The sequence below is a fragment of the Lipophrys pholis genome (genome assembly GCF_963383615.2).
Source record: "Lipophrys pholis genome assembly, chromosome: 5".
Lineage (NCBI taxonomy): Eukaryota > Metazoa > Chordata > Actinopteri > Blenniiformes > Blenniidae > Lipophrys > Lipophrys pholis.
Genome location: NC_137628.1, coordinates 3,425,786 through 3,451,771, shown reverse-complemented (window position 1 = coordinate 3,451,771; position 25,986 = coordinate 3,425,786). Strand labels below are relative to the sequence as shown.

General features: G+C 42.3%; 2 protein-coding genes across 3 annotated transcripts; one reads left to right on the top strand and one right to left on the bottom strand.

Annotated features, from left to right (window-relative positions):
* Positions 1 to 3,624: 3,624 nt before the first annotated feature.
* LOC308109772 (golgin subfamily A member 7-like) lies at positions 3,625 to 8,204 on the top strand (the record flags this gene model as incomplete). Its single annotated transcript, XM_080463576.1, has 5 exons — positions 3,625 to 3,666; positions 6,509 to 6,634; positions 7,351 to 7,503; positions 7,587 to 7,688; positions 8,121 to 8,204. 5 exons carry the CDS (start codon positions 3,625 to 3,627, stop codon positions 8,202 to 8,204), a joined length of 507 nt encoding a protein of 168 aa, XP_080319702.1.
* Positions 8,205 to 18,900: 10,696 nt separating this feature from the next.
* On the bottom strand, positions 18,901 to 25,948 carry crtac1a (cartilage acidic protein 1a). Of its 2 annotated transcripts, none has more exons than XM_080462651.1 (14): positions 25,754 to 25,948; positions 24,624 to 24,830; positions 24,339 to 24,535; positions 24,091 to 24,227; positions 23,847 to 24,003; positions 23,629 to 23,763; positions 22,613 to 22,749; positions 22,402 to 22,538; positions 22,234 to 22,316; positions 20,228 to 20,328; positions 19,932 to 20,100; positions 19,391 to 19,536; positions 19,190 to 19,229; positions 18,901 to 19,096 (listed from the first exon to the last, which is right to left on the bottom strand). In XM_080462651.1, exons 2-14 carry the CDS (start codon positions 24,818 to 24,820, stop codon positions 19,089 to 19,091), a joined length of 1,644 nt encoding a protein of 547 aa, XP_080318777.1. In that variant the 5' UTR covers positions 24,821 to 24,830; positions 25,754 to 25,948; the 3' UTR covers positions 18,901 to 19,088. The 2 variants fall into 2 exon arrangements, with proteins under 2 accessions (XP_080318777.1, XP_080318778.1); XM_080462652.1 differs by having other exon boundaries at positions 19,356 to 19,536; positions 25,754 to 25,921.
* Positions 25,949 to 25,986: the final 38 nt, after the last annotated feature.

The following is a 25,986-nucleotide window of genomic DNA, read 5'->3' as shown; positions in this document are numbered from 1 at the left end:
CACACACACACACACACACACACACAGTGATTTGAGGGTCATCAATAAACATAAAATGCCTTTTCCTTTTTCTTTGTTTTCATTTATTTTGAACTGTGGGAGTTAACTGAAGCACCGCAGAAAACCCACACATAGTCCACTGAGCAACAGTCCAAATCACGTGTTCAAGACGTCATTTCCATACCTCCAGAAGATGTCTTCAGGGAAGACAGAGTGTAAGAGTTTTGCACGTCTTTCCTGGACATTGTATGAACTGATGTTATCTGAGGCACCGTTAGTCTAATCACAAATACTTTTTAAGCTGGTCATATATAAGTGACATACTTACAAAATTATTGTGAGAATTAATTTGATGAAGTGTGTGATGTTGGTCTGTTGGGTAGGGTTCTTGCCTGTCATAAAAGAGGTTTGGGTTTGTGGCAGTTGTGCACACCACCGCCGGGTTCCCCCACAGAGTCACAGAGTCAGAAGTTCCCAAAACCATAATTCCATCCATCCATCCATTTTCTCCCGCTTATCCGTTTCCGGGTGGCGGGGTGGCAGTCTGAGCACTGTCACCCAGATCACATTGCACCGATTAAGAACCTTTCCAGCAGGTGGTGAGCCCACGGGAAGGTCAAAACCATAATTCTTTTATTGAAATAAACAAAAACCACAAACTGAAACTCTCACATGCAGACTCTGCAGTCCTGCATGTCTCTTCCGCCTGTCACACCAGTGTCCGGGGAGAGAGGTGAGGAAGCACACCTGATTCCCATCAGGGCTTAATCACCTCCCTGTCACAGGGTTCAATTCCAGGTGTGGTCACAATTATTATTGTTTTTTTCAGTGCGTCACCTCAAACAGAGGTCTTGTTTGGACGTTCCCATGACGTCCAGACAGGACAGCCATGCAATGTCCAGGAAAGTCGTTCAAAAAAATATTCATTCTGGTTTCCCTGAAGACGTCTTCTGAAGACATGGAAATGAGGTCTTAAAGACATGATTTGGACCACTGTTTGCTCAGAGGGACACAATGGGAACGCGTCACCTCCACACAGAGAAGCTCTAGGAGCTTTGTAATGGGTGACGGCTCCCCTCTGGTCCTCTCACATGAAGCTTATGAGGTTTCCTGTGCACATCATGTTGGTTTGAGCCGTCGTCTGATTGGTCAGGATTATGGTCTGGCTCTGTGGCGCAGGATCAAATACAATCTCATGAAGGGGGAGTGTTAAGAATTCTCCAAGTTAAATATTCTGAAGTGGGCGCTTTTATTGTTAAAGGCCGAGTGGGCACTTGCGTCCTCCTACGCACGTTCTGAAGCAAACAGGTTTACGGTGGTGAAGCAGTCACTGACGATTTCTTTAATTCTCGTGTCTTTTCAGAAACTGCTAAACCGTAGTAAACTCACCATGGCAAACTCTGTGTAGTTTCCCACTGAATGAAGCCTTAGCTTGACGCTCTATCGATTTCCCTCTTCTTTATCCACATAGAAAAAATCCACAGGACCACTCGTAAAGTTTAACAGTTTATTTAGGCTCAGAAACAAACAAAAAAGGGGTGGTACAGGAAAAATGTCCAAAGGTGTATAACGTCATAAAAGTAGTCCGTTAAATCCTGGTAACAATCATTAATGATAAGAAAAGAAGGAGAGAGGTCAAAAGACCGTGTGGCTCCACTCTCAGACTGCCTGACTCACAGTCCCAGGTAACCCCCAAACTCCCCCCTCCTGAGAGCATCAATTAAGTAATTAAAGGTACACAGCTACCTGAAAACGCCAAACAGTTACTCATTTCCAAACAGTGCAAATATGACATAAAGTAAATTTTTATCCACCTAAATTAACCCCAAATACTAAATCATTAACTTATTACAATATTGCACATATGAACTGAAAATACCTGTAAATGATCCTCCTAATTCCTTCTAAATCAATTAACTTAAATTACTGCAGTTTTAGATTAACTTAAAGGAGACATATCATGCTTTTAAATCCTTCCTTTTTACATATAAATCATACAGTTGTGGTCTATATAAAGCGGAACTGCAATGCTTGGGTCTGAATTCCTCATTATTATAGCTCCACAGGCCCCTTTTCTACCCCCTTTCTGATGCGCTTCTGAGAGCAACTCGTTTTGGGGCGGTCTCTTCAAATGCAAATGAGACACTTCATACCCCGCCTCCTCTCCAGGTTGCAGAGGTGACACTCTGTTCAACGCCACCCTGTTCGACCATCTTTGTAGTTTGATAGAACAGATACAATTATCTAGCGGCGCAGAAACTTTATATTCACGCATTATTTACAAAATGTCAACAACGGAAGATTTGTCCATCCAGCCATACATGTTCGAGCCAGAGTCGGACCCGGCGGAGCGAGATGAAAATGACGATGATGCACCCGAAGAACAACGTCTTCATATGGATGTAACGCAATGGTGTGTTACTATATTTACACTAAATTAAATCACGTAGGCCATATCATAGGATCATAGGATCTAAAACGAGCACACAGCGCTAACATATGAAGACGGTGCAACTGCTAATGCTAACAAAACAATGACAGGGACGTCTTATCATCACACTTTTTAGCGTTATATACAGCTTACCCAAGTGCTCTGTTCGTTGTCTCCATAGATAGAAGGAACTGACCGCTCAATCAGACGAAGTCTTTCGGCAAATCCTTTATACTGGCGGAGGTTGCTGAAGCAGTCATCTTTGAAGTGCTTCGCGCACACAAAAATGACCTTACCCACAGATGTGGGTACATTTCTGTGAAAAATAAAACTCAACCAGGCACTTCGAAAAGGTTCTGATGCTGGGAGACGGTGTAACGAAGCTTGTGGGTTACTACATCCAACAACCGAACATTTCGACTTATCCTCTCGTAACTTCGGCATCCTTGAGGTTGGACTACAAAATCGCAGCGAGAAACCAACATGGCGGATTGCTCGAAGTTGTGGGCCTGGAGTCGATGTCCTAATTTGGCAGTTCCGCTGCGAATACTTTGACGTCATTGTTCAAAAAACGTAATAGAGAATAGAAAAATCGAAACAGATTGCAAAATATGACCAAAACAGAATATAAAGATATCAACGGAGCACCTGAAGAGACTACTTTGAACTTTTCTGTACTTCTAAACACTCTAAATATACAACAAAATGCATTTAAGGGCTAAAAAAGTGGAGTTAGCGTGATATGTCCCCTTTAAATTGTTATTTACCCTTTTAACCAACGTCAATAAAATGCATTTAGGCTCCTACACTCTGATTAGTTAACTACTCGAACTGTGTGCTCCGTTCTCTGCGTTGTATGCAGAATGCACAACCTTTCATATGATTTCCTCACTAAAGGACTGAAATTTCATCTGATGTCTCGTGTGCTCTCTGACCGGAGCCCTGTAGTGGTCAGTTAGGCAAAATTAATCAGCAACAGAGGTCGTATTCCTCAACAAAGGGTCCTTCGAGCCGGATTATTGACAACTACAGAATATGGCATCAGAGGGCTATACAACGTCCCGCCCTCATAGGGACGCACCAGAGCGACAAGTGAGACAGCGCCGCACACCTGGACATCTGGAATAGTACATCCTTGCCTACAATCCTCACTGGCCTGCCCCTTCCTCCCACTCTGACGATGATGAATGAGCATGAGGAGCAGGGAGGAGCAGCGGGCGCAGCACTCTCTTAAGGTCAGTCCCCTTACAGCCCCAGAGAACAGAGGCGTATCGCTGTGAGGATGACGTTCCATACAGGTACCAGCCTCAGGTACAGCAGCCATCAGCCCCTGCAGCCCTGCCGTCAGCTTCATATCAGACGCCGCAATCATCAACAAACTATCCTCCAGCTCAACTCGTTGTCTACCTCAGTATGTACCCGTGCCAGGGATGAGTAACACCACTGCAGCACATCAGGCACTGTTCCCGACAAGTCAGACTACAGTCTCACACAATTTTGGTCCACAATCACACTCCACATATGGTGTGCCCAAACCCAAAATCCCAGACTTCACTACGGATAGTGAAAGGTAATTTGCTAACCTGAAGTTAGCTTTGGACAATCTGCTTGAACCCCATCTGGAACTGTCTGAAAAATACAAATACCTTGTGCTACTCGAACATCGTATACTCCCTGAGGCGCAGATGATAGGTCAGTCATGTCGACATGATCCATTCAATTACACAGCAGCCATGCATGCACTACAGCTCCAGTACAGTCAGCCACATCAACTAGCACAGAGTGAAATAGCAGCAATCCTCACGACACCTGATGTGAAACCTGGAGATGCACCAAAGACACTTGAAGAATCCCTGGTCTTACACATTTGCAGGCAAATGTGGGGGCGGCTGTGTGTTCTCTGACCGGAGCCCTGTAGTGGTCAGTTAGGCAAAATTAATCAGCAAGAGGTCGTTTTTCTCAACAGAGAGCGCCACACCGTCACCATTCCCTCCCTCAACAGTCCCTCGCTTTGCTCTGACCTCCTCTTCGCTGAGCTGGATATTAAGACATGCTTGTTCGTACGGCTTTTTCAGGTTCATCTTGTGGAACTGAAGATTCTTGTTTTGCTGCACCCGCAAATTATTTTGCACCTTCTTCAGTGGTAAAAAGTCACTTTTCATCTGAATGTCATTGTTCAGTTTTTCTTTCAACTCCGGATGCTGTCGCTGGAGTTTGGTTCTGCTTCCCGTTAAGTCTAGGCTCCTTACCGGCTCACGCTTGTACTTTACTTCCAAGTGTTTTTGCTGGTTGAGTTTCATCAGGTCTCGAACCTTCACCCGCGGAGACTTATCTCGGCTCAGGGCTTTGGTCTTTGCATTTATTGCCTTGCAGTCTTTTTCCAGTGCTTTGCAGTCTTTAAGTCCGCTGCTCATAACCTTCAGATTGTTCCGAAGAGCTTGGTTGTCCTGGATGAATTTGTCCCTGTCTTCCTTTACAGCCCTGTATTTCTCCTCCAAGGCTGCTTGAGCTTTGACTTTGCCGTTGAGCATGAGCACTTGCTTCTTCAAAAGATTATTTAAACTTCTGATCATTTTTCTCTCAGCTTTCAGTTCTTCATACTTACGCTGGAGGTCTCGGCTGTTTGTGAGCTTGTTGTTCAGCTCTTCCAGCTGGAGATTCAGGGTGCTGTTCTTTCTTTTAATGGCTTCTGTTTCCTCAAGAACAGTACAGCACTTTTTGTGAAGGCTTTCTTGTAAGTCCTCATCATTCGAGAGGAGAGGACAAGTATCGTCTCCACGACGCAGAAACTTGTTAATTTTTGCCTTGAACGTCATCTCTTCTGTGTTTATGTTGCTCTGTAATCAATTTGGCAGATCATGTAATCTGGTACTTCTAGTGAAACCTGCGAACGACACATATGAACTCTGGGGCAGCTGCAGTGTCTGTCCTTTCAAAATCTGCGCTTTGATCTGTGACATCACAACCATACTTCATAGCTTTGATGCCACTGAATCATCACCATCACAATGTGTGACATCATCTTTCTTTCATCTTACCACGCACACGCACACGCACACACGCACACACACACACACACACACACACACACACACACACACACACACACACACACACACACACACACACACACACACACACACACACACACACACACACACACACACACACTTGTGTATGATATTGCTGTTTGAACTCATTCCATTATATCTGATAGTGGCAGTTTGGATACTAGTGGACACTCGTCGGCAGCAAGCAGCAGGTGCATAACATTTTAACGGAAATGTTCTAGTTCTAACTTTTGCTGTTGTGTCAGCGAGTTTTAGAGCAAACTGGAGACACACAGGTTGTGTGTGAATATTTGGTGTTTCAAAAATATGAAAAGCAAAAATAAGCCGACTGAAAAATAGTTTCTCCTCCTGTGTGTGTGTGTGTGTGTGTGTGTGTGTGTGTGTGTGTGTGTGTGTGTGTGTGTGTGTGTGTGTGTGTGTGTGTGTGTGTGTGTGTGTGTGTGTGTGTGTGTGTCAGAGGTATAGTATGTCCAGTGCTGGGCTTTGGTCCACCGAGTGATCGATCACACTGTCTGCTTGTCGTCCATCCTCGGTTTCACCTCCATCAAACTGTTTCCACACGTTTTGAGCGAACATGTGATCAAAGAGGTCCAGCCGAGGGAATACACCGTCTCTGGGGACCCATTCAGGAGTTACTGTATGAACGGTGTTATGCGTGAGTTAATATGTTTAAACCTGAAGCTGAACCTCATTCTAGTTTGACTTTTTCTGTTGCGCTTTGTAAGATATCAGCTTTATAGTTGAGAAAAAATTCAATGATATTTGATCATATTTTACATTTACCATGTTACTCTTACTACTTGCATTGTTTCTCTCAGCTTTTTGATTCCCGTTGATGTTAATTTTATTATTCTTATTAATATGGATGACTTATCAGTTTATGGATTATAAAGTCTTTTTCTTCAGAAGCACGAAGATCGATAAATATGTCTCTGTGTGTGTGTGTCGTCATATTGGATAATATATTGGATAAAGACTGATCATTGTGTGTCTTTGTCATCTTCAGTTTCATAACCTGCAGGAGCTGAGGCACAGCGCGTCTCTGGCCAACAAAGTATTCATCCAGAGAGACTACAGCGAAGGAACCACCTGCAAGTTTCAGACCAAGTTCCCCTCCGAGCTGGAGAGCAGGGTACGCAGAGCATTTCAAATTTAACATACTTCATAAGTAGATGTGCAACTAAGTAATTTATTCACCTTGTGTACAATTAGCGACAGTTTTCCCAAGTGTGAAAAGTAGGAAATCAAATCTCCAGTTTCATAACTCGATGTAGATAATTCATGAACTGTTTTATGGAGTCACAGAAGTCTACATTTAATGCATCAGAAACAAAACAAGTCTATCAATGCTCTTCCAGAAACTATCCGTCACTGTATGTTTTATTGTAGCGAACACATGCTCCATGTTTGTAGTATTAGTAGTAAAGCCTTCATAATGACATTTAAATATTGTTCAATAATCAGCTGTACAGTTGTATAGTGACTAGCACTTATTATTATTATTATTATTATTATTATTGTATTTGTTTATTTTTTTAATTTTATTAGTGGTGGCAGTAGTAGTAACACATACTACTATGTATGTAAAATAAGAATACTATTGTTATTGCTACACACCGGATTCCTACCTGAACATTAATCAAACTTATTTCTCAAATTAAAATGTGAAAAATTGTAGAAAGTGAACCTGCCGTCACGCGACGTCGTGTTTTACCGAGCCGACATAAGTAGAATGAATTGAATGTGTGAATAATATCACCTCACGAAACTGTTTAAGGACAACATATCAGTAGCTGTGTACCTACATTCCATTGATGGTTGCCATTTCATTGCTCCAAACTTGTGCAGATTGAGAGGACGTTGTTCGAGGACACTGTGAAAACGCTGAATAATTACTACGCAGAGGCAGAGAAAATTGGAGGACAGTCGTACCTGGAGGGCTGTCTGGCCTGCGCCACTGCGTATCTCATCTTCCTCTGCATGGAGACGCGTTACGAGAAGGTGGGACTGGTCGTCCTCATTCATGTCGATTGAATCCCGACTCCACCTTGCTGCTCATGTCTCCTGCTCTGTGTGTCTGTCAGGTTTTGAAGAAGATTGCTAAGTACATTCAGGAGCAGAATGAGAAGATTTATGCGCCCAGAGGTCTCCTCATCACAGATCCCATCGAGCGAGGGATGCGTGTTGTATCCTTACACACCCCGCGGATATTCACAATAATGATGATGTCACTGTGGGGAGTGACATGCAAGTCACTGATTACTGTTGTGAAATGATATCATTACAAGTACTGAGGCTTTTTGATTAAGTTACTAGTTGCTTTTCTCTGTCCTGATCCATGTGACTGCTGATAGCTTCAGCATTAACCAACCCAGTACTAAACCAACACCAAAGACAACTTTTTTAAACAAAGTAGATCACAAGGTTTCAAATGTACTAAAGCCTGAGGAAAATCACATGCTTGAAAAAAAACAACCCACAATTAAGTGTACACAGAGATTGAAACTAATTACAGTAATATGAGTACCTGTACTTATTTGCTTTCAGCCCTGAGCATCGTTACGTATCAACGCGTGTCCAAACAGAAACAAGTCGCTCCCTAACGACTCCCTCTCCAGATCGAGATCTCCATCTATGAAGACCGGGGCTCCAGCGGTTCCAGCTCAGGCAGCAGCTCTGTGTCCGGCAGCACCGCTCGATGACTGAGTACTTCCTCACGCCCCCACACTTCACCCGCACCCCGACGCCACGCTCACACCGACACCACGCTCACACAAAGGGTTTACCAGCTTGTTTCTGCTCAGTCCTCACATGGAAACTTTTGGAAACATGCACTTTAACGGTTCGTTTCAAAGACGTGTGCAGGTACTGACGTAGTGATGTTAGACAGCAATATATCTGAAAATCATGCAGCGAGAAATGCTTTGTGTGACTGTACAATTCCTCTCCTCGCTGTACTCTTAAACGTTAAGAAAAGAAAATGCTCGGATAGAAGTGAACACAGACCTCTTTAAACGTCATACCTCAGCCAGCATAACTCACCTCATAGTCCAGATTAACAGTTATAGCAGTTTGCCAAGAACCGTGGACCAATCAGACTGAACTCATTAGACTGTAGCTTTATAATCCTCGCTCTAATTTCCTACGTTTAGCAAACACAAGAAGAATATATAATAGTTTAAGGAAGGCAATATATAAGTTCACTGACCCAGAGCCCAGATTAATCCCATAAAAACACCTCTTCTCCCTTCGCTTTGCTTTTAATCCTGTTCTCTGGTGCATGAATGTCTGCCAGTCCATTCATGTAAATAATGTAGCAGATCTACCATCTTTCACACATGAAGCCTACGTTTTATTTGTAAGAGACACACACACACACACGCACACGTGCACAAATCCAAACTTTAACCTCTTGGTTTCACTGAGCGAGACCAAGTCTTCCTAAATTTAGATTATGCAAAACTTGTTACTGCATGAAATGCAGCAGCGAGCAGAAGAAAGGGTCAAAACGTCTTCCTGAAGCTCACCTGTGGTGTTACACAAACCCTTCCTTAGTTTATTAGCAAACTTCCAAAGAACCAGAACTGCCAAAAACCTGGCTCGCAAATGTGAATGTGTCTTTTCTGTTGGTGACATTTTGTGCAAGAACAAATTTTCATAACGCTTGTTGTTTGATACACATTGCAATGAGGTAAATATGACTGGTGTCAAATAAACCGTTTCATCGCACCGACGCAGAGCTCATTGTTCTTTCATCTGCTATCATGGAAATATGCAGAATGCATGCCTCTTATGTCAGGCAGGCTCAGAGCTCGACGTCCTCTAAAAGTCTCCTGTTTCAAAGATCGGAAGTCAAAAGGTTTTGAATTCTCTCTTGAGCTCGTCTGTCACGCAGCTGTTTCTGCCACTTTTCATGTGGAGCAGTATAACACGGTGAAACCTCGCCAGAGGAGACTGACTGCAGGGACACAGTTTGCAGGCATTCCCGCATTTTCCCTAAGAACACGATTAGAGACATTTTGATCAGATATGAAAACTCGTTGACATGCAAAGACGTGTGTGTCTGGTCCAGGGGTGTCAAACATAAGGTCTGCGGTCCAAAAAACTGGCCTGCAAGAGGCTTCAAACTACCAAACAAATGGTAACAACTAAAAACTGTTTTTTGGTTGCTGTCAAACTAGCCTCAAAGACATGATGTCAGGGCGAGTTTGTAAAAACACCCATAATGCAACAGCTAGAGGAAAAGGTTTTTGGACTTTTCAATGTATTTTGCATCAGAAGGTTTCATTAAAATTGTCTTTATCTTGAGATTGCTCATTTTTTCGCAGTAATTATGTCGTTGTGTGAAAATATAGACTTTTTCATTACGAATAATCTGCGCCTCAACAAAGGAAAACCTTCAAGTTTACATTTAAAGGTTATTGTGGCTCTATTTTACTTGTGGCCCCTGACCTAAAAGGAGTTTGACACCCCGGTCTGTTCTAGTCTTAACTTTACTATAACTATAGACACAAAAGTAAACTCAGCCAAGCTCAAAGTGAGAACAGGGATTTTCTGAGTTGCACTGGCTGAACTGCATCTGACAGGGTCGCCCTGTGTGGAATAGGTCAAAGGTCAAGATATAGAGAATAAAAGTGATTCCATTTTCTGGTGTGTTGGGGTCAAACTCGTAACCTGCACCCGTGAAAACCGGATCACTACAGACACAGAGAGTAGCGAAGTGCCGACAGACATGAGGAAGTACGTTTAGTCAGGAGCTTTAAGAGGAACAAGTCAGTGACCGTCCATCGTCTGTTCTGCTCGATCAAACTTAACAATTCTCTTCTGTTTTGATGAACTTTCTTTATTGGAAGTCACAAGCAAACAAACTATGAAAATAAAGAGAACAAAGTCAAAGAAATGTACAATTTACACAGGAAGAACATGCAAACTCGGCACATGAAGGCACCTCGAGCCCATTTCTCAAACCGGCATGTAATGTCACTGTAAGGCGTGAGAACTAACCACTGCACCTCTTTAATGGACATGGTTACCTTCATAATGCCTCCATACAATATAAAAAGGATTGCACACGCAGATTTTGGTGAGTTTTCTCTTTATTTTTTTTAAGTTTTGTTTCAGTCTCATGACTTTGATCATGAAATCCCACCAGAAAAGTCAATGTAAGACTGTTTTAACATCAAATTAACGTGATGGATATTTTTTCCGACGTCTAAAAATCTAAATTCAAAGGAAAAAAAAAAAGATATCATTATGTATTGATTGTTGAACAGAGAGCTGCAGTTTGATACGAGGAGCTCTCCCGAAGCACCGTGAACCACCAGCACAGGAACGCAGTGTGATTCCACTGTTTGTCCCAGGATCCATGTTCAGGTCCGGGGTTATTTTTTTACCCCAATAAAAGTCCCATCAGCATCAACCTGGTTTCTACAAAGCGTCCTGGACTTCAGGCAACGAAGCTCCTGAAATGTTTTCACTTCCTTGAAGCAAAGCTTCTAAAGGTCACAGGTACTTTTGGTCTGCTGTGGAAATGTTTTACGGAAAACCACAGATCTAATAATTTGCATCATGGTTTAAAACTCCAGACATTTTAATCAGGATCACTTCTTGAAATGAACAGAAGAGAGATTTAAAAAGTAGTTTCACCATCACAGCTGTAAAACAAATGTTTTACACGCCTGCACGCCTGCATTCATGCTGCATAAACGGCTCGGCCCAGTTTTTCCTTCTTCATTTCCAGCATGCATACAGAAGAAAGAGCAGTGTCCTGATAAGCAGAGACTCTGTTACTGCGCGCCACCAAGGGTCCTCTGAGTGGATGTTTGCTTCCAAGTGTGAAGCAGGATGTTTGCTTTTCACTGAAGGTCGTTCTCACCTCAGGTGTGTCAGCACAGGCAGCGCCATGACACACGTGAGGAAAAGCATCTTAAAGCTGGAGGCTTCGCACGGGGCTGCAGCAGAGTGGAAACCATAAAATGATGGAGCCAGCGCTGCGTGGACGGGGGCGTGGAGAACAACAAAAGAAGGTGGAAGAAGACAGAATGAAACACGTTAGATTTAGACACAACATGGTGAATGGTGGTGAAGAGAGTAAGAGAGTGTGCACAAGGGAATAAAGAAGCAGAGCAGCACTGCATTTCCTACAAAACCCTTTGTGGTTGTTTGTGAACTTTTTATTAAAAGGGTAAGTAAAAGAGGTGTAGCGTCCTAAAAATGTGTAGTCATGAACAAGTTTTTGTTCAATTTCCTATTTTATACTTAATAAAAAGTTACTCTCATTATAAATGATTTGATGAACAATTTTTGTAATCCAGGGGTATCAGTCAGAACGGTGAAATAGTGAAACTTTCCATTGCGAAATACAGTGAAATGTCCAGAAAACTTGTGTGTGTGTGTATATATATATATATATATATATATATCTTATCAGCTCAGGTCTCAGTGTTGATTTGTGTCTGCTACTCTTAAGAACTTTGTCTTTTTTTATAAAAATCTACGTTTTCTTTGAAATCTATACAATATGCTTGGTGGTTTGGACGGATTGGAGCCTCTTGTTGGCCAGTTTTGGCCCACGGGGCTTATGTTTGACACTCCTGTTGTAATCCTTTTACCTTTGTGAAATATCTGCATTCAGAGCAAACAAACCTCTAAAAGTGGTGCTCATTTACTTTCTGAACAAATGTTTAAAAATTCAGTCACAAAATAAACTTACTTGCCTGAAAAATGCAGATAAAAACATTCAAGCATTAATTCATTTAAATTCATGATTTTAAAGGTACTATATGGTGTAAACTGTACTACATTTGTGCACAATTATACATGATATATGAAATTGGACACTTGAACGTACCCAAAATACTAAAACAGAGTAACTATTATAAACCTTAACTTGATGCTTCCTCCACTGTTTTTGATATGAGAACATATTAGTCATCTTTGTTTAGGTCAAAATAAGCAAACAAGAACAGAAAATAAAGACATACTGTCTGATTTATGTGGATTTAAGTGGGAAATGTTCATTCACACACAACTTTGCACTTTTTTTTCTCATGATTTCATCCTCAACCACACAAACATTGACCTGCTAATTAGTTCACTTGTTTTGGGCAGAATTTATGTTTTATTCTCACTTTTACTGTTTTCTCAGCAGGTTTAACAGCAAACTGATGACAAAACACACACACACACACACACACACACACACACACACACACACACACACACACACACACACACACACACACACACACACACGCACACACACACACACACACACACAGTGATTTGAGGGTCATCAATAAACATAAAATGCCTTTTCCTTTTTCTTTGTTTTCATTTATTTTGAACTGTGGGAGTTAATTGAAGCACCGCAGAAAACCCACACATAGTCCACTGAGCAACAGTCCAAATCACGTGTTCAAGACGTCATTTCCATACCTCCAGAAGACGTCTTCAGGGAAGACAGAGTGTAAGAGTTTTGCACGTCTTTCCTGGACATTGTATGAACTGATGTTATCTGAGGCACTGTTAGTCTAATCACAAATACTTTTTAAGCTGGTCATATATAAGTGACATACTTACAAAATTATTGTGAGAATTAATTTGATGAAGTGTGTGATGTTGGTCTGTTGGGTAGGGTTCTTGCCTGTCATAAAAGAGGTTTGGGTTTGTGGCAGTTGTGCACACCACCGCCGGGTTCCCCCACAGAGTCACAGAGTCAGAAGTTCCCAAAACCATAATTCCATCCATCCATCCATTTTCTCCCGCCTATCCGTTTCCGGGTGGCGGGGGTGGCAGTCTGAGCACTGTCACCCAGATCACATTGCACCGATTAAGAACCTTTCCAGCAGGTGGTGAGCCCACGGGAAGGTCAAAACCATAATTCTTTTATTGAAATAAACAAAAACCACGAACTGAAACTCTCACATGCAGACTCTGCAGTCCTGCATGTCTCTTCCGCCTGTCACACCAGTGTCCGGGGAGAGAGGTGAGGCCGCACACCTGATTCCCATCAGGGCTTAATCACCTCCCTGTCACAGGGTTCAATTCCAGGTGTGGTCACAATTATTATTGTTTTTTTTCAGTGCGTCACCTCAAACAGAGGTCTTGTTTGGACGTTCCCAAGACGTCCAGACAGGACATCCATGCAATGTCCAGGAAAGTCGTTCAAAAAAATATTCATTCTGGTTTCCCTGAAGACGTCTTCTGAAGACATGGAAATGAGGTCTTAAAGACATGATTTGGACCACTGTTTGCTCAGAGGGACACAATGGGAACGCGTCACCTCCACACAGAGAAGCTCTAGGAGCTTTGTAATGGGTGACGGCTCCCCTCTGGTCCTCTCACATGAAGCTTATGAGGTTTCCTGTGCACATCATGTTGGTTTGAGCCGTCGTCTGATTGGTCAGGATTATGGTCTGGCTCTGTGGCGCAGGATCAAATACAATCTCATGAAGGGGGAGTGTTAAGAATTCTCCAAGTTAAATATTCTGAAGTGGGCGCTTTTATTGTTAAAGGCCGAGTGGGCACTTGCGTCCTCCTACGCACGTTCTGAAGCAAACAGGTTTACGGTGGTGAAGCAGTCACTGACGATTTCTTTAATTCTCGTGTCTTTTCAGAAACTGCTAAACCGTAGTAAACTCACCATGGCAAACTCTGTGTAGTTTCCCACTGAATGAAGCCTTAGCTTGACGCTCTATCGATTTCCCTCTTCTTTATCCACATAGAAAAAATCCACAGGACCACTCGTAAAGTTTAACAGTTTATTTAGGCTCAGAAACAAACAAAAAAGGGGTGGTACAGGAAAAATGTCCAAAGGTGTATAACGTCATAAAAGTAGTCCGTTAAATCCTGGTAACAATCATTAATGATAAGAAAAGAAGGAGAGAGGTCAAAAAACCGTGTGGCTCCACTCTCAGACTGCCTGACTCACAGTCCCAGGTAACCCCCAAACTCCCCCCTCCTGAGAGCATCAATTAAGTAATTAAAGGTACACAGCTACCTGAAAACACCAAACAGTTACTCATTTCCAAACAGTGCAAATATGACATAAAGTAAATTTTTATCCACCTAAATTAACCCCAAATACTAAATCATTAACTTATTACAATATTGCACATATGAACTGAAAATACCTGTAAATGATCCTCCTAATTCCTTCTAAATCAATTAACTTAAATTACTGCAGTTTTAGATTAACTTAAAGGAGACATATCATGCTTTTAAATCCTTCCTTTTTACATATAAATCATACAGTTGTGGTCTATATAAAGCGGAACTGCAATGCTTGGGTCTGAATTCCTCATTATTAGAGCTCCACAGGCCCCTTTTCTACCCCCTTTCTGATGCGCTTCTGAGAGCAACTCGTTTTGGGGCGGTCTCTTCAAATGCAAATGAGACACTTCATACCCCGCCTCCTCTCCAGGTTGCAGAGGTGACACTCGGTTCAACGCCACCCTGTTCGACCATCTTTGTAGTTTGATAGAACAGATACAATTATCTAGCGGCGCAGAAACTTTATATTCACACATTATTTACAAAATGTCAACAACGGAAGATTTGTCCATCCAGCCATACATGTTGGAGCCAGAGTCGGACCCGGCGGAGCGAGATGAAAATGACGATGATGCACCCGAAGAACAACGTCTTCATATGGATGTAACGCAATGGTGTGTTACTATATTTACACTAAATTAAATCACGTAGGCCATATCATAGGATCATAGGATCTAAAACGAGCACACAGCGCTAACATATGAAGACGGTGCAACTGCTAATGCTAACAAAACAATGACAGGGACGTCTTATCATCACACTTTTTAGCGTTATATACAGCTTACCCAAGTGCTCTGTTCGTTGTCTCCATAGATAGAAGGAACTGACCGCTCAATCAGACGAAGTCTTTCGGCAAATCCTTTATACTGGCGGAGGTTGTTGAAGCAGTCGTCCTTAAAGTGATTCGCGCACACAAAAATGACCTTACCCACAGATGTGGGTACATTTCTGTGAAAAATAAAACTCAACCAGGCACTTCGAAAAGGTTCTGATGCTGGGAGACGGTGTAACGAAGTTTGTGGGTTACTACATCCAACAACCGAACATTTCGACTAATCCTCTCGTAACTTCGGCATCCTTGAGGTTGGACTACAAAATCGCAGCGAGAAACCAACATGGCGGATTGCTCGAAGTTGTGGGCCTGGAGTCGATGTCCTAATTTGGCAGTTCCGCTGCGAATACTTTGACGTCATTGTTCAAAAAACGTAATAGAGAATAGAAAAATCGAAACAGATTGCAAAATATGACCAAAACAGAATATAAAGATATCAACGGAGCACCTGAAGAGACTACTTTGAACTTTTCTGTACTTCTAAACACTCTAAATATACAACAAAATGCATTTAAGGGCTAAAAAAGTGGAGTTAGCGTGATATGTCCCCTTTAAATTGTTATTTACCCTTTTAACCAACGTCAATAAAATGCATTTAGGCTCCTACACTCTGATTAGTTAACTACTCGAACTGTGTGCTCCGTTCTCTGCGTTGTATGCAGAATGCACAACCTTTCATATGATTTCCTCACTAAAGGACTGAAATTTCATCTGATGTCTCGTGTGCTCTCTGACCGGAGCCCTGTAGTGGTCAGTTAGGCAAAATTAATCAGCAACAGAGGTCGTATTCCTCAACAAAGGGTCCTTCGAGCCGGATTATTGACAACTACAGAATATGGCATCAGAGGGCTATACAACGTCCCGCCCTCATAGGGACGCACCAGAGCGACAAGTGAGACAGCGCCGCACACCTGGACATCTGGAATAGTACATCCTTGCCTACAATCCTCACTGGCCTGCCCCTTCCTCCCACTCTGACGATGATGAATGAGCATGAGGAGCAGGGAGGAGCAGCGGGCGCAGCACTCTCTTAAGGTCAGTCCCCTTACAGCCCCAGAGAACAGAGGCGTATCGCTGTGAGGATGACGTTCCATACAGGTACCAGCCTCAGGTACAGCAGCCATCAGCCCCTGCAGCCCTGCCGTCAGCTTCATATCAGACGCCGCAATCATCAACAAACTATCCTCCAGTTCAACTCGTTGTCTACCTCAGTATGTACCCGTGCCAGGGATGAGTAACACCACTGCAGCACATCAGGCACTGTTCCCGACAAGTCAGACTACAGTCTCACACAATTTTGGTCCACAATCACACTCCACATATGGTGTGCCCAAACCCAAAATCCCAGACTTCACTACGGATAGTGAAAGGTAATTTGCTAACCTGAAGTTAGCTTTGGACAATCTGCTTGAACCCCATCTGGAACTGTCTGAAAAATACAAATACCTTGTGCTACTCGAACATCGTATACTCCCTGAGGCGCAGATGATAGGTCAGTCATGTCGACATGATCCATTCAATTACACAGCAGCCATGCATGCACTACAGCTCCAGTACAGTCAGCCACATCAACTAGCACAGAGTGAAATAGCAGCAATCCTCACGACACCTGATGTGAAACCTGGAGATGCACCAAAGACACTTGAAGAATCCCTGGTCTTACACATTTGCAGGCAAATGTGGGGGCGGCTGTGTGTTCTCTGACCGGAGCCCTGTAGTGGTCAGTTAGGCAAAATTAATCAGCAAGAGGTCGTTTTTCTCAACAGAGAGCGCCACACCGTCACCATTCCCTCCCTCAACAGTCCCTCGCTTTGCTCTGACCTCCTCTTCGCTGAGCTGGATATTAAGACATGCTTGTTCGTACGGCTTTTTCAGGTTCATCTTGTGGAACTGAAGATTCTTGTTTTGCTGCACCCGCAAATTATTTTGCACCTTCTTCAGTGGTAAAAAGTCACTTTTCATCTGAATGTCATTGTTCAGTTTTTCTTTCAACTCCGGATGCTGTCGCTGGAGTTTGGTTCTGCTTCCCGTTAAGTCTAGGCTCCTTACCGGCTCACGCTTGTACTTTACTTCCAAGTGTTTTTGCTGGTTGAGTTTCATCAGGTCTCGAACCTTCACCCGCGGAGACTTATCTCGGCTCAGGGCTTTGGTCTTTGCATTTATTGCCTTGCAGTCTTTTTCCAGTGCTTTGCAGTCTTTAAGTCCGCTGCTCATAACCTTCAGATTGTTCCGAAGAGCTTGGTTGTCCTGGATGAATTTGTCCCTGTCTTCCTTTACAGCCCTGTATTTCTCCTCCAAGGCTGCTTGAGCTTTGACTTTGCCGTTGAGCATGAGCACTTGCTTCTTCAAAAGATTATTTAAACTTCTGATCATTTTTCTCTCAGCTTTCAGTTCTTCATACTTACGCTGGAGGTCTCGGCTGTTGGTGAGCTTGTTGTTCAGCTCTTCCAGCTGGAGATTCAGGGTGCTGTTCTTTCTTTTAATGGCTTCTGTTTCCTCAAGAACAGTACAGCACTTTTTGTGAAGGCTTTCTTGTAAGTCCTCATCATTCGAGAGGAGAGGACAAGTATCGTCTCCACGACGCAGAAACTTGTTAATTTTTGCCTTGAACGTCATCTCTTCTGTGTTTATGTTGCTCTGTAATCAATTTGGCAGATCATGTAATCTGGTACTTCTAGTGAAACCTGCGAACGACACATATGAACTCTGGGGCAGCTGCAGTGTCTGTCCTTTCAAAATCTGCGCTTTGATCTGTGACATCACAACCATACTTCATAGCTTTGATGCCACTGAATCATCACCATCACAATGTGTGACATCATCTTTCTTTCATCTTACCACGCACACACACACACACACACACACACACACACACACACACACACACACACACACACACACACACACACACACACACACACACACACACACACACACACACACACACACACACACACACACACACACACACACACACACACACACACACACACACACACACACACACTTGTGTATGATATTGCTGTTTGAACTCATTCCATTATATCTGATAGTGGCAGTTTGGATACTAGTGGACACTCGTCGGCAGCAAGCAGCAGGTGCATAACATTTTAACGGAAATGTTCTAGTTCTAACTTTTGCTGTTGTGTCAGCGAGTTTTAGAGCAAACTGGAGACACACAGGTTGTGTGTGAATATTTGGTGTTTCAAAAATATGAAAAGCAAAAATAAGCCGACTGAAAAATAGTTTCTCCTCCTGGACCAAAGCTCTAAATTCAAACAACAGAAGATATGCATTCAATGTGTTTTCTATTATTGATTATTTCTTTTGGGAGCATTATACACCTTCAACAGATTCAGTAATAATAGTAATAATAAAAGTAATAATAGTTTAATGAAATGATTCATAGTTTACCTTCCTACTATTTATTTTTCTCTGGAGTTCCAACTTCCTACTGCCTCCTAAAGACCATTGCATTGATTTAACCAAATCATAATCTGACTCCATCAGCACACTGATAACAAGCAGTTTATTCAAAGCAGGAAAAAAACAAAAGAGTTTGTGAAAAATAACAAATCGCTAAAACTACTCATAGAGTAAAGAAAAACCAAGGCCCCCCTCTGAAAGCACAGCCCAAAAGAAATGAAACGTATAGACATGTTCTCTGTAACAGCTATCTCTGCATTTCATGCGATTATCCTCAAAGACCTGCAAAAACATAACACAATAAAAAAAAAAGAAGAAATGAATCACAGATTAAATGTATTATAAAACTGATATTCAACTAACAAAGGAACTTACCTGCACAGCGGCCATTCTTCACAGTAAAGCCAGTTCCACACTATAAACAGAGTTTGGATGATTAGATACAGATAAAAGAATTGAAATTATTCAACTGAATCAGTTCTGCAGTGAAATCTTTGGTGTGGTGACTGAGTTCAAACAGAGCGACTGCAGTAATACACACGTTCATAATTCATCCGGCGAATCCACACTGTGTACCTGCGTGCCGTTGGAAAGCACCGACACTTCTCCCTCTGTGGGATACGACACTTCCACCACCGAGTTCATTTCACCGGCCTGCAGCGGCCGAGTGTAGACGGAGCCGTCGGGCCAGGAGACCTGCAGCACCTTCACCTCGTCGCTTCCTACGAGTCAAAGGCAATGAAATCACCCAGAATCACATGTAGTCTGGAAAATATCACTTCGCTTCAACTGTACAGAGAGAAGATGTCGCTTTAATGCTTTTCATAAGAATATGATGACATATTAGAGTCAAATCAATAAAAGATTTAAAAAAAACAAAAAAAACATCCACATTTCCAATATGATGTTCAATATTTGACTTTTGAAGTAGCATTTCAATAATTTTCTACTTTTTGAGTTTACATTAGATCTATAATGGCCCATTCAGCTCATCGCCGCTCAGCAGATCTATTGTTGTTTCTCACTAATATTAAATGTGTTTCGGTTCCGAATGCTGCTTTATTCGACCTACAAAAATACAGTTTTCAATTGGATTTTGATCATTTGAGGGACTGACCTAAGCCAAAGTGGGCGACAGGCTCCATCTCACACAGGTACCCGGACCCTCCGTCAATGATGCGTGTGAGCGCCCCGCTCTGACCGGTGAAGGCTGTGACCTTCGCACCGCGAGCGAAGGAGCCGGACTGAGTGCGAGGAATCACCCGCAGGAAGTTATTGGACGAGCCCTGATGAGAGAGGTCAAACGTGAGCTTGTGGGGAGATGAGACGACAGCACACGCACACGCGCACACACACACACACACACACACACACACACACACACACACACACACACACAGTAACTGTGTGTACCTGGGTGACCTTGAAGACAGATATCGGCTGCTGGGCGCTCTCTCCATGTGCCAGCAGCAGGTCCAGTCGTCCGTCTCCGTCCAGGTCTGTGACAGTGCCACCTGGTGGAAACACAAAGCGTTTCATCAAACAAATTCAGCTGTTTCATCTCTGAATATCAAACTGAGGTATACTCGTTTCAGCATGTGACAGTACTGTTTTCAGATTTTTAGACCTACAGACAAGCAAACTCTCCAGCTAGTCTCATAAATGGATAAAATATCTCCACAGTACCAAGGACCTCACACACACACGCACGCTAGCACACACACGCACGCGCACGCACACGCACGCACACACCCTGGCCATATTTGAACTGATGCTGCAGATCCCTGAAGACATGCACATTTTAAAATGGGACTTCTTCATGTCTTATGGCTTAAAGGTGTGTTTGCTGCTGCATCACAAAGACTTTAAATTGTTTGAGCCGCTTGCTTACAATGGTTATAAATTATCTCCATCTAGTTTAACCTCAATAAAACATTCCCAAACATAATATATAAACATATTTCTATGCATGAGACTTTTCAAATTATAAAAAAGTTAAGATGGCAAAGAATGGGCATGGTGGTGGTTGCAGGGGCCATTGGTGTGAAATGGCAGCCAAGACTCTGTCAGCATGCCCCAGGGCAGCTGTGGCTACAACGTAGCTTAGCACCACTTGTGGGACTGGTGTGAATGAATAATGGTCTCTGTATGCACTTTGAGTCAGCTTGAAAAAAGTGCTATATAAATCCAAGCCCTTATTATTATTCCATTCATTTACCATCGTGTAGGTTTTTTAAAGGTCAGGTTAAAATGCAAAGTAGCTGTCATACTCTAAGGGGAGGCATAACTATCCCATATTTAGATATTTTAAACTAATATTAATGTACTTATAGATTGCACGTTCAAAATGCCACATGTCAGTGACTGAAGTCTGAAGAGCTTTCAGGAATCTTTTCCTTCACTCTCGTCCCTTAAAGCACCTCGGTGCTCTGCAGTAAATATTACAAAAAAAACAAAAAACTGGCCAAGTGATTCATCTTCCATAATGTACGTGAGCATGACAAGTCTGTTAATACTAACACTAATACTGATACTAACACTAACACTAATACTAATACTAATAGTAATAATAGCACTAATACTAATACTGATACTAACAATAATTCGAATACTAATACTAATAATAACACTAATACTAACAATAATACTAATACTAACAATATTATTAATACTAACACTAATACTGATACTAACAATATTATTAATACTAACACTAACACTAATACTAATAATAGCACTAATACTGATACTAACAATAACACTAATACTAACACTAATACTGATACTAACAATATTATTAATACTAACACTAATACTGATACTAACAATATTATTAATACTAATAATAATAATAGCACTAATACTGATACTGATACTAACAATAATTCTAATACTAATACTAACAATAATACTACCTCTTTCATCATTCCATGAAGAAAGCATCCAGAAGTGGTTAATTATGTGATATCTTGGTTCAGTTAAAACTGTGATAAATATGTGATTATTTACCCTTTTGAATCAAATGATGTTATATTTACAACCAAAGAGGCTTTTTAAAAAAACTCTTAATTATTTGGACAATAACTTTTCATCAGACCCCGAAAGGACGATAAACAATGTGTATCTCTGACATGTAACCTTTTTAAGTTCGGAAAAAAGGAAACTTTTTGCCCAATAGTTGTAAAGAAGGAAGTGAAGATGTGTGTACTGTTAGCACATGTTAGTGGAAGAGTTGTCACTGTGTGAAGATTGCATGTTCTCCCACCGTAAGCACAGATTTAGTCTGGATACTCTCCAGACTCCCACAGTCCAGAAACAGATTGTGGTAATGTGTGCATTTGTTCCGGTTCACCACTTTGAGATGAACAACGCCAGGTTGTTTAAAGTTTACTGGACAGACACATGTGGTGACCTCTGACCTGTTCCCCGCCCCTCTGGCTCTTTAGCATCTCCCACATTGAGCTCCTGGATCAGAGGGTCTGCACCGGCTCTCCTGGACACCCTGCAAACAAGGACCAGCATCCATAAGCAGCTGAGACAATAATCCAGCCATCAGCATGAGACTGACTGGTTATTTGACCTCTCACCTGAACAGCTTGTTGGGGGCGTTTCCTCTGTAGGCGATGTTGTTGAAGAAAACCTCCAGCTCTTTGTCGTTATCAAAGTCAGCGGCGATGACGGTCCGGATCGGTGACGGAGTCGCAAATCCTCCTGTGGCAATATTCTGGACAGGACAACATGTAAAAGTGAGACTTTCTTCCACTTTCTTCTCTCGGTGGTCCAGTTTCTCTTTCTCACCCTGAACGTGGAGTCGCTGGTCTGCAGGAAAAGCCTGTGTGGGCCGTTCCAGTTCCCGTACACAATGTCTGTCTTCCCATCGCCATTAAAGTCAGCAAGTGCCACTCCTCTGCCGTGCTGGTATGTGTCCTCCACACCTTCCAGAGTGATTCGTTAGTTAGTGTCTTAACATTAATGGGTTGATTCTTTTGGAAAGTGAGCAGTGTGGGAGCAGGGTAAGGATTAGGGTTCACCAGGACACGTTACATCAAGTTTATTTTAACTCAATTAGCAGGCAAATAACAATGTTATTTTATCAAAGGTGAAATATATTTGAAACATTTAAAAAAAAAGAGGAGCAATTCTGCATGTTGTGACTAATAGAAGACAGAAAAATATGCTGTAACTGCAAACTTCTACATGTAACAGCCAACCTAAATGATTTTCACTTTGGTTTGCTCAAGTTTCTTAATAATAATTTTTATATAAAATGCAATTTGACGTATTTTCCAAAATAACTTTGATGTTTTTGTGCTGGAAATCTTCAGTAGTTTGCTCAGTGCTTTACACTGATCATGTTTCATGACGTCCAATGACGTTCACACAAATAGTTTTTACACAATAAGTATGTGAAAATACAAACTTTGCAACAGAGAAACTACAGTGATGAAACACAAAGAAGAAACAGATGGTCACGTTAAAGACTTTTGTCTGCTGGAGTGAAAACTTAACCAACACGCCTCAGCTCCAAGTCTCATCAACAAGATTATTAGATTAAAAAACTGTGAATAATTTCAGTTTTTGGTCTCTTTTCTGATGTTTACAACATTTGGTCTGAATTTGCTGTTGTTGAAAGTAGAGCGAGACGCCTTTCTAAATACTGAAACCTTCAGCACAGCCAAGGTTAACAAGAATGTTCCCAGTGTGGGTTGTGCTTGTTGGACTTTCTGTGTGGGGTTTGCATGTTCTCTCTGCAGGTTTCAATGTAGGTGTGTGACTAATATGCTGTTAGAGACAAACGGCTCTCTCATTCCCACCTGCCTGTTTGGCCATGTCCACAAACGTCCCGTCTCCGTTGTTCTTGAACAGGAAGTTGGGGCCGTTTTCGTTGTCACAGAACACATCAGACCTGGACTCACTCAGGATCGGTCCGACCACCACACCGCGTCCGCCTGCACCACAAGCCGACTGTGAACACTTCTGCCGTTTCCTCCGTCCATCAAAGTATCTCAAGCTTTCCAACGTAACCCCTCACCCGTGAACCTGTTGACCCCGGCCTCCGCGGCTACGTTGGACAGGGCGATGACGCCCTCGGCCACGTTGCTGGCAGCCTCGTCCATTTCGAGGAGAGCGTGGGGGCCGACGCTGCCGCTGGCGTAGTTGGCCACGTAGATTGAATAGCGGCCAGTTCCCTGCAGAGCAGCGGCAGGTTAACTCAGGAGAAGCTGTGACCCACTCAGAGAACCGTGAGACTTTATGAATGAATTGGCTTCACGGACCTTCCTGTCGACACATGCGACCGAACGGCCTGCCATGTGATTCGCCACGCCGCGACGCACATTTAGCTCATCACTCAGCAGATCCTCAAAGCGTCCATTACGCCACTTGAACAGCTTGTCTGAATACGTTGCCCTTCCTATGCAGATAAAGAAACACTTTTCATGACAAGAACATGAATCTGGCTGTGAAAGCCTGATTATTACTATTTCGTTTTGGTGAGGAAAGGTTGTGGGAGTGCAGTGCTCACCAGAGTAAGCGTTGTTTGTATTAAGGAAGTAGATTTCCTCTCGGCCGTCTCCATCCACGTCACAGGCAGTGACCCCGATGGCGTTTCCCGCTCGGTCCCTCAGTGCATAGTAAGGAGACTCACTGTCATCGACAGCAATGTTGACCAGCCTGCTTTGAGTGCGGTCGTACTTCAGCACCAGGTTCGGCCCGTTGTACCTGGACACATATTATAAACTGGAATCATCACACGAGGTAACACATGAGCTATTTTCTCCCTCCTGTCTTTGATGGTTTCCTCACTCACCCTGCCACCACCACTTCCAGGTCTCCGTCACCGTCCACATCTGTCACCGCCATCCCGTAGTTGAGCTGTGTGGGATTGTGCACGCTGTCAGGAGGAAGCATCGTCTGCGTCACAGCCTGAAACATCGATTCAGGGCTCTGGGCTTGGGACCGATGCCAGAGTGTCAGCAGGGAGAGCAAGAAAGTTGAAGCCCACATCACTGCAAACCTGATGGGACACAAAGCAAGAGCACTTGATGAGATTTTATTTGAGATCTGGACTGTTTAGAACATAGGCTCACTATACAACAGCACATCTGAAGAATATAAAGAAAGCCTTCCAGGCAACAACGCAAAATAAAAACAAGACTGGGACTGGAAACTATTATATTGACTTGGGGGGAAATGGAGGCGTCTTATCAATCTGAAATAAGAGGATAATAATAGACATGATTTTATTCACCCCTTAAAAAACCCTAACATTCAGTAAAATAATTCCTGTCTCATAACAATGAGGTATGTCATTACTTAAAACTCTTCATGATTATAAAACAGAATATTATACTGCTAAAGAATAGAAATACTTTATGAATCCCAGGAGGAAATTCTTTACAACGTTGATCCACACAGAAATGAATAATTATAATAAATTGAACAGAAAGTTAGAAAATTGAATGACAGAATCCGTAAATACACAGAATTTCAGCATCACTGTATTTTTAAAGCTTGTCGTTTCATAAGATAAATAATCAGGCAAACAAGGTTTCACTGATTGTATTCATGTAGGGTGACATAATTATCCTAGTGGGTTATTAAAACCAAAAGATTCGTTCATTCGGAACTTTCCGGTAAAAGAAAAGGAATGATCTCACAAGTCAGGAAAAAAAATTATTAAGATTGCATAATATAGTTAATTGTCAAAATCAGTATGAGAAAGTAAATGTAAAGAATTTCACTGTAATAGCTTCCAAAAACAAAGTGCAGGAGTAGCTGGGTGAAATGATAATCCCTGCATCGCTGCAGCTTTTTCTTACACATATAAATGATGCACATTATATATTATATATCTATCTAATATGATAATATTTTTACAAGCTTTATCAGACATGCACGAGCAGGTTATTCATTCCTTCAGTGTCGATAAACTCTTACCGTGTCAGTGTGCACGTCGTATCCCGAAACTGAGATTATTCACGTCTCTGCTGGGATAAACTGAGATTATTCACCTCTATTAAAACATCCCTTTGCAGAAAAGTGTCTCCTTACACAACTCGTGTTTTGAAAATTTACGAAACAGCTTGTATAACACTGGAGGACAGCAGCCAATCAGTGAACCACTCTGTGACTTAAGAGGATTTTGACCAATCAGTGAGCGCAATTCTTTT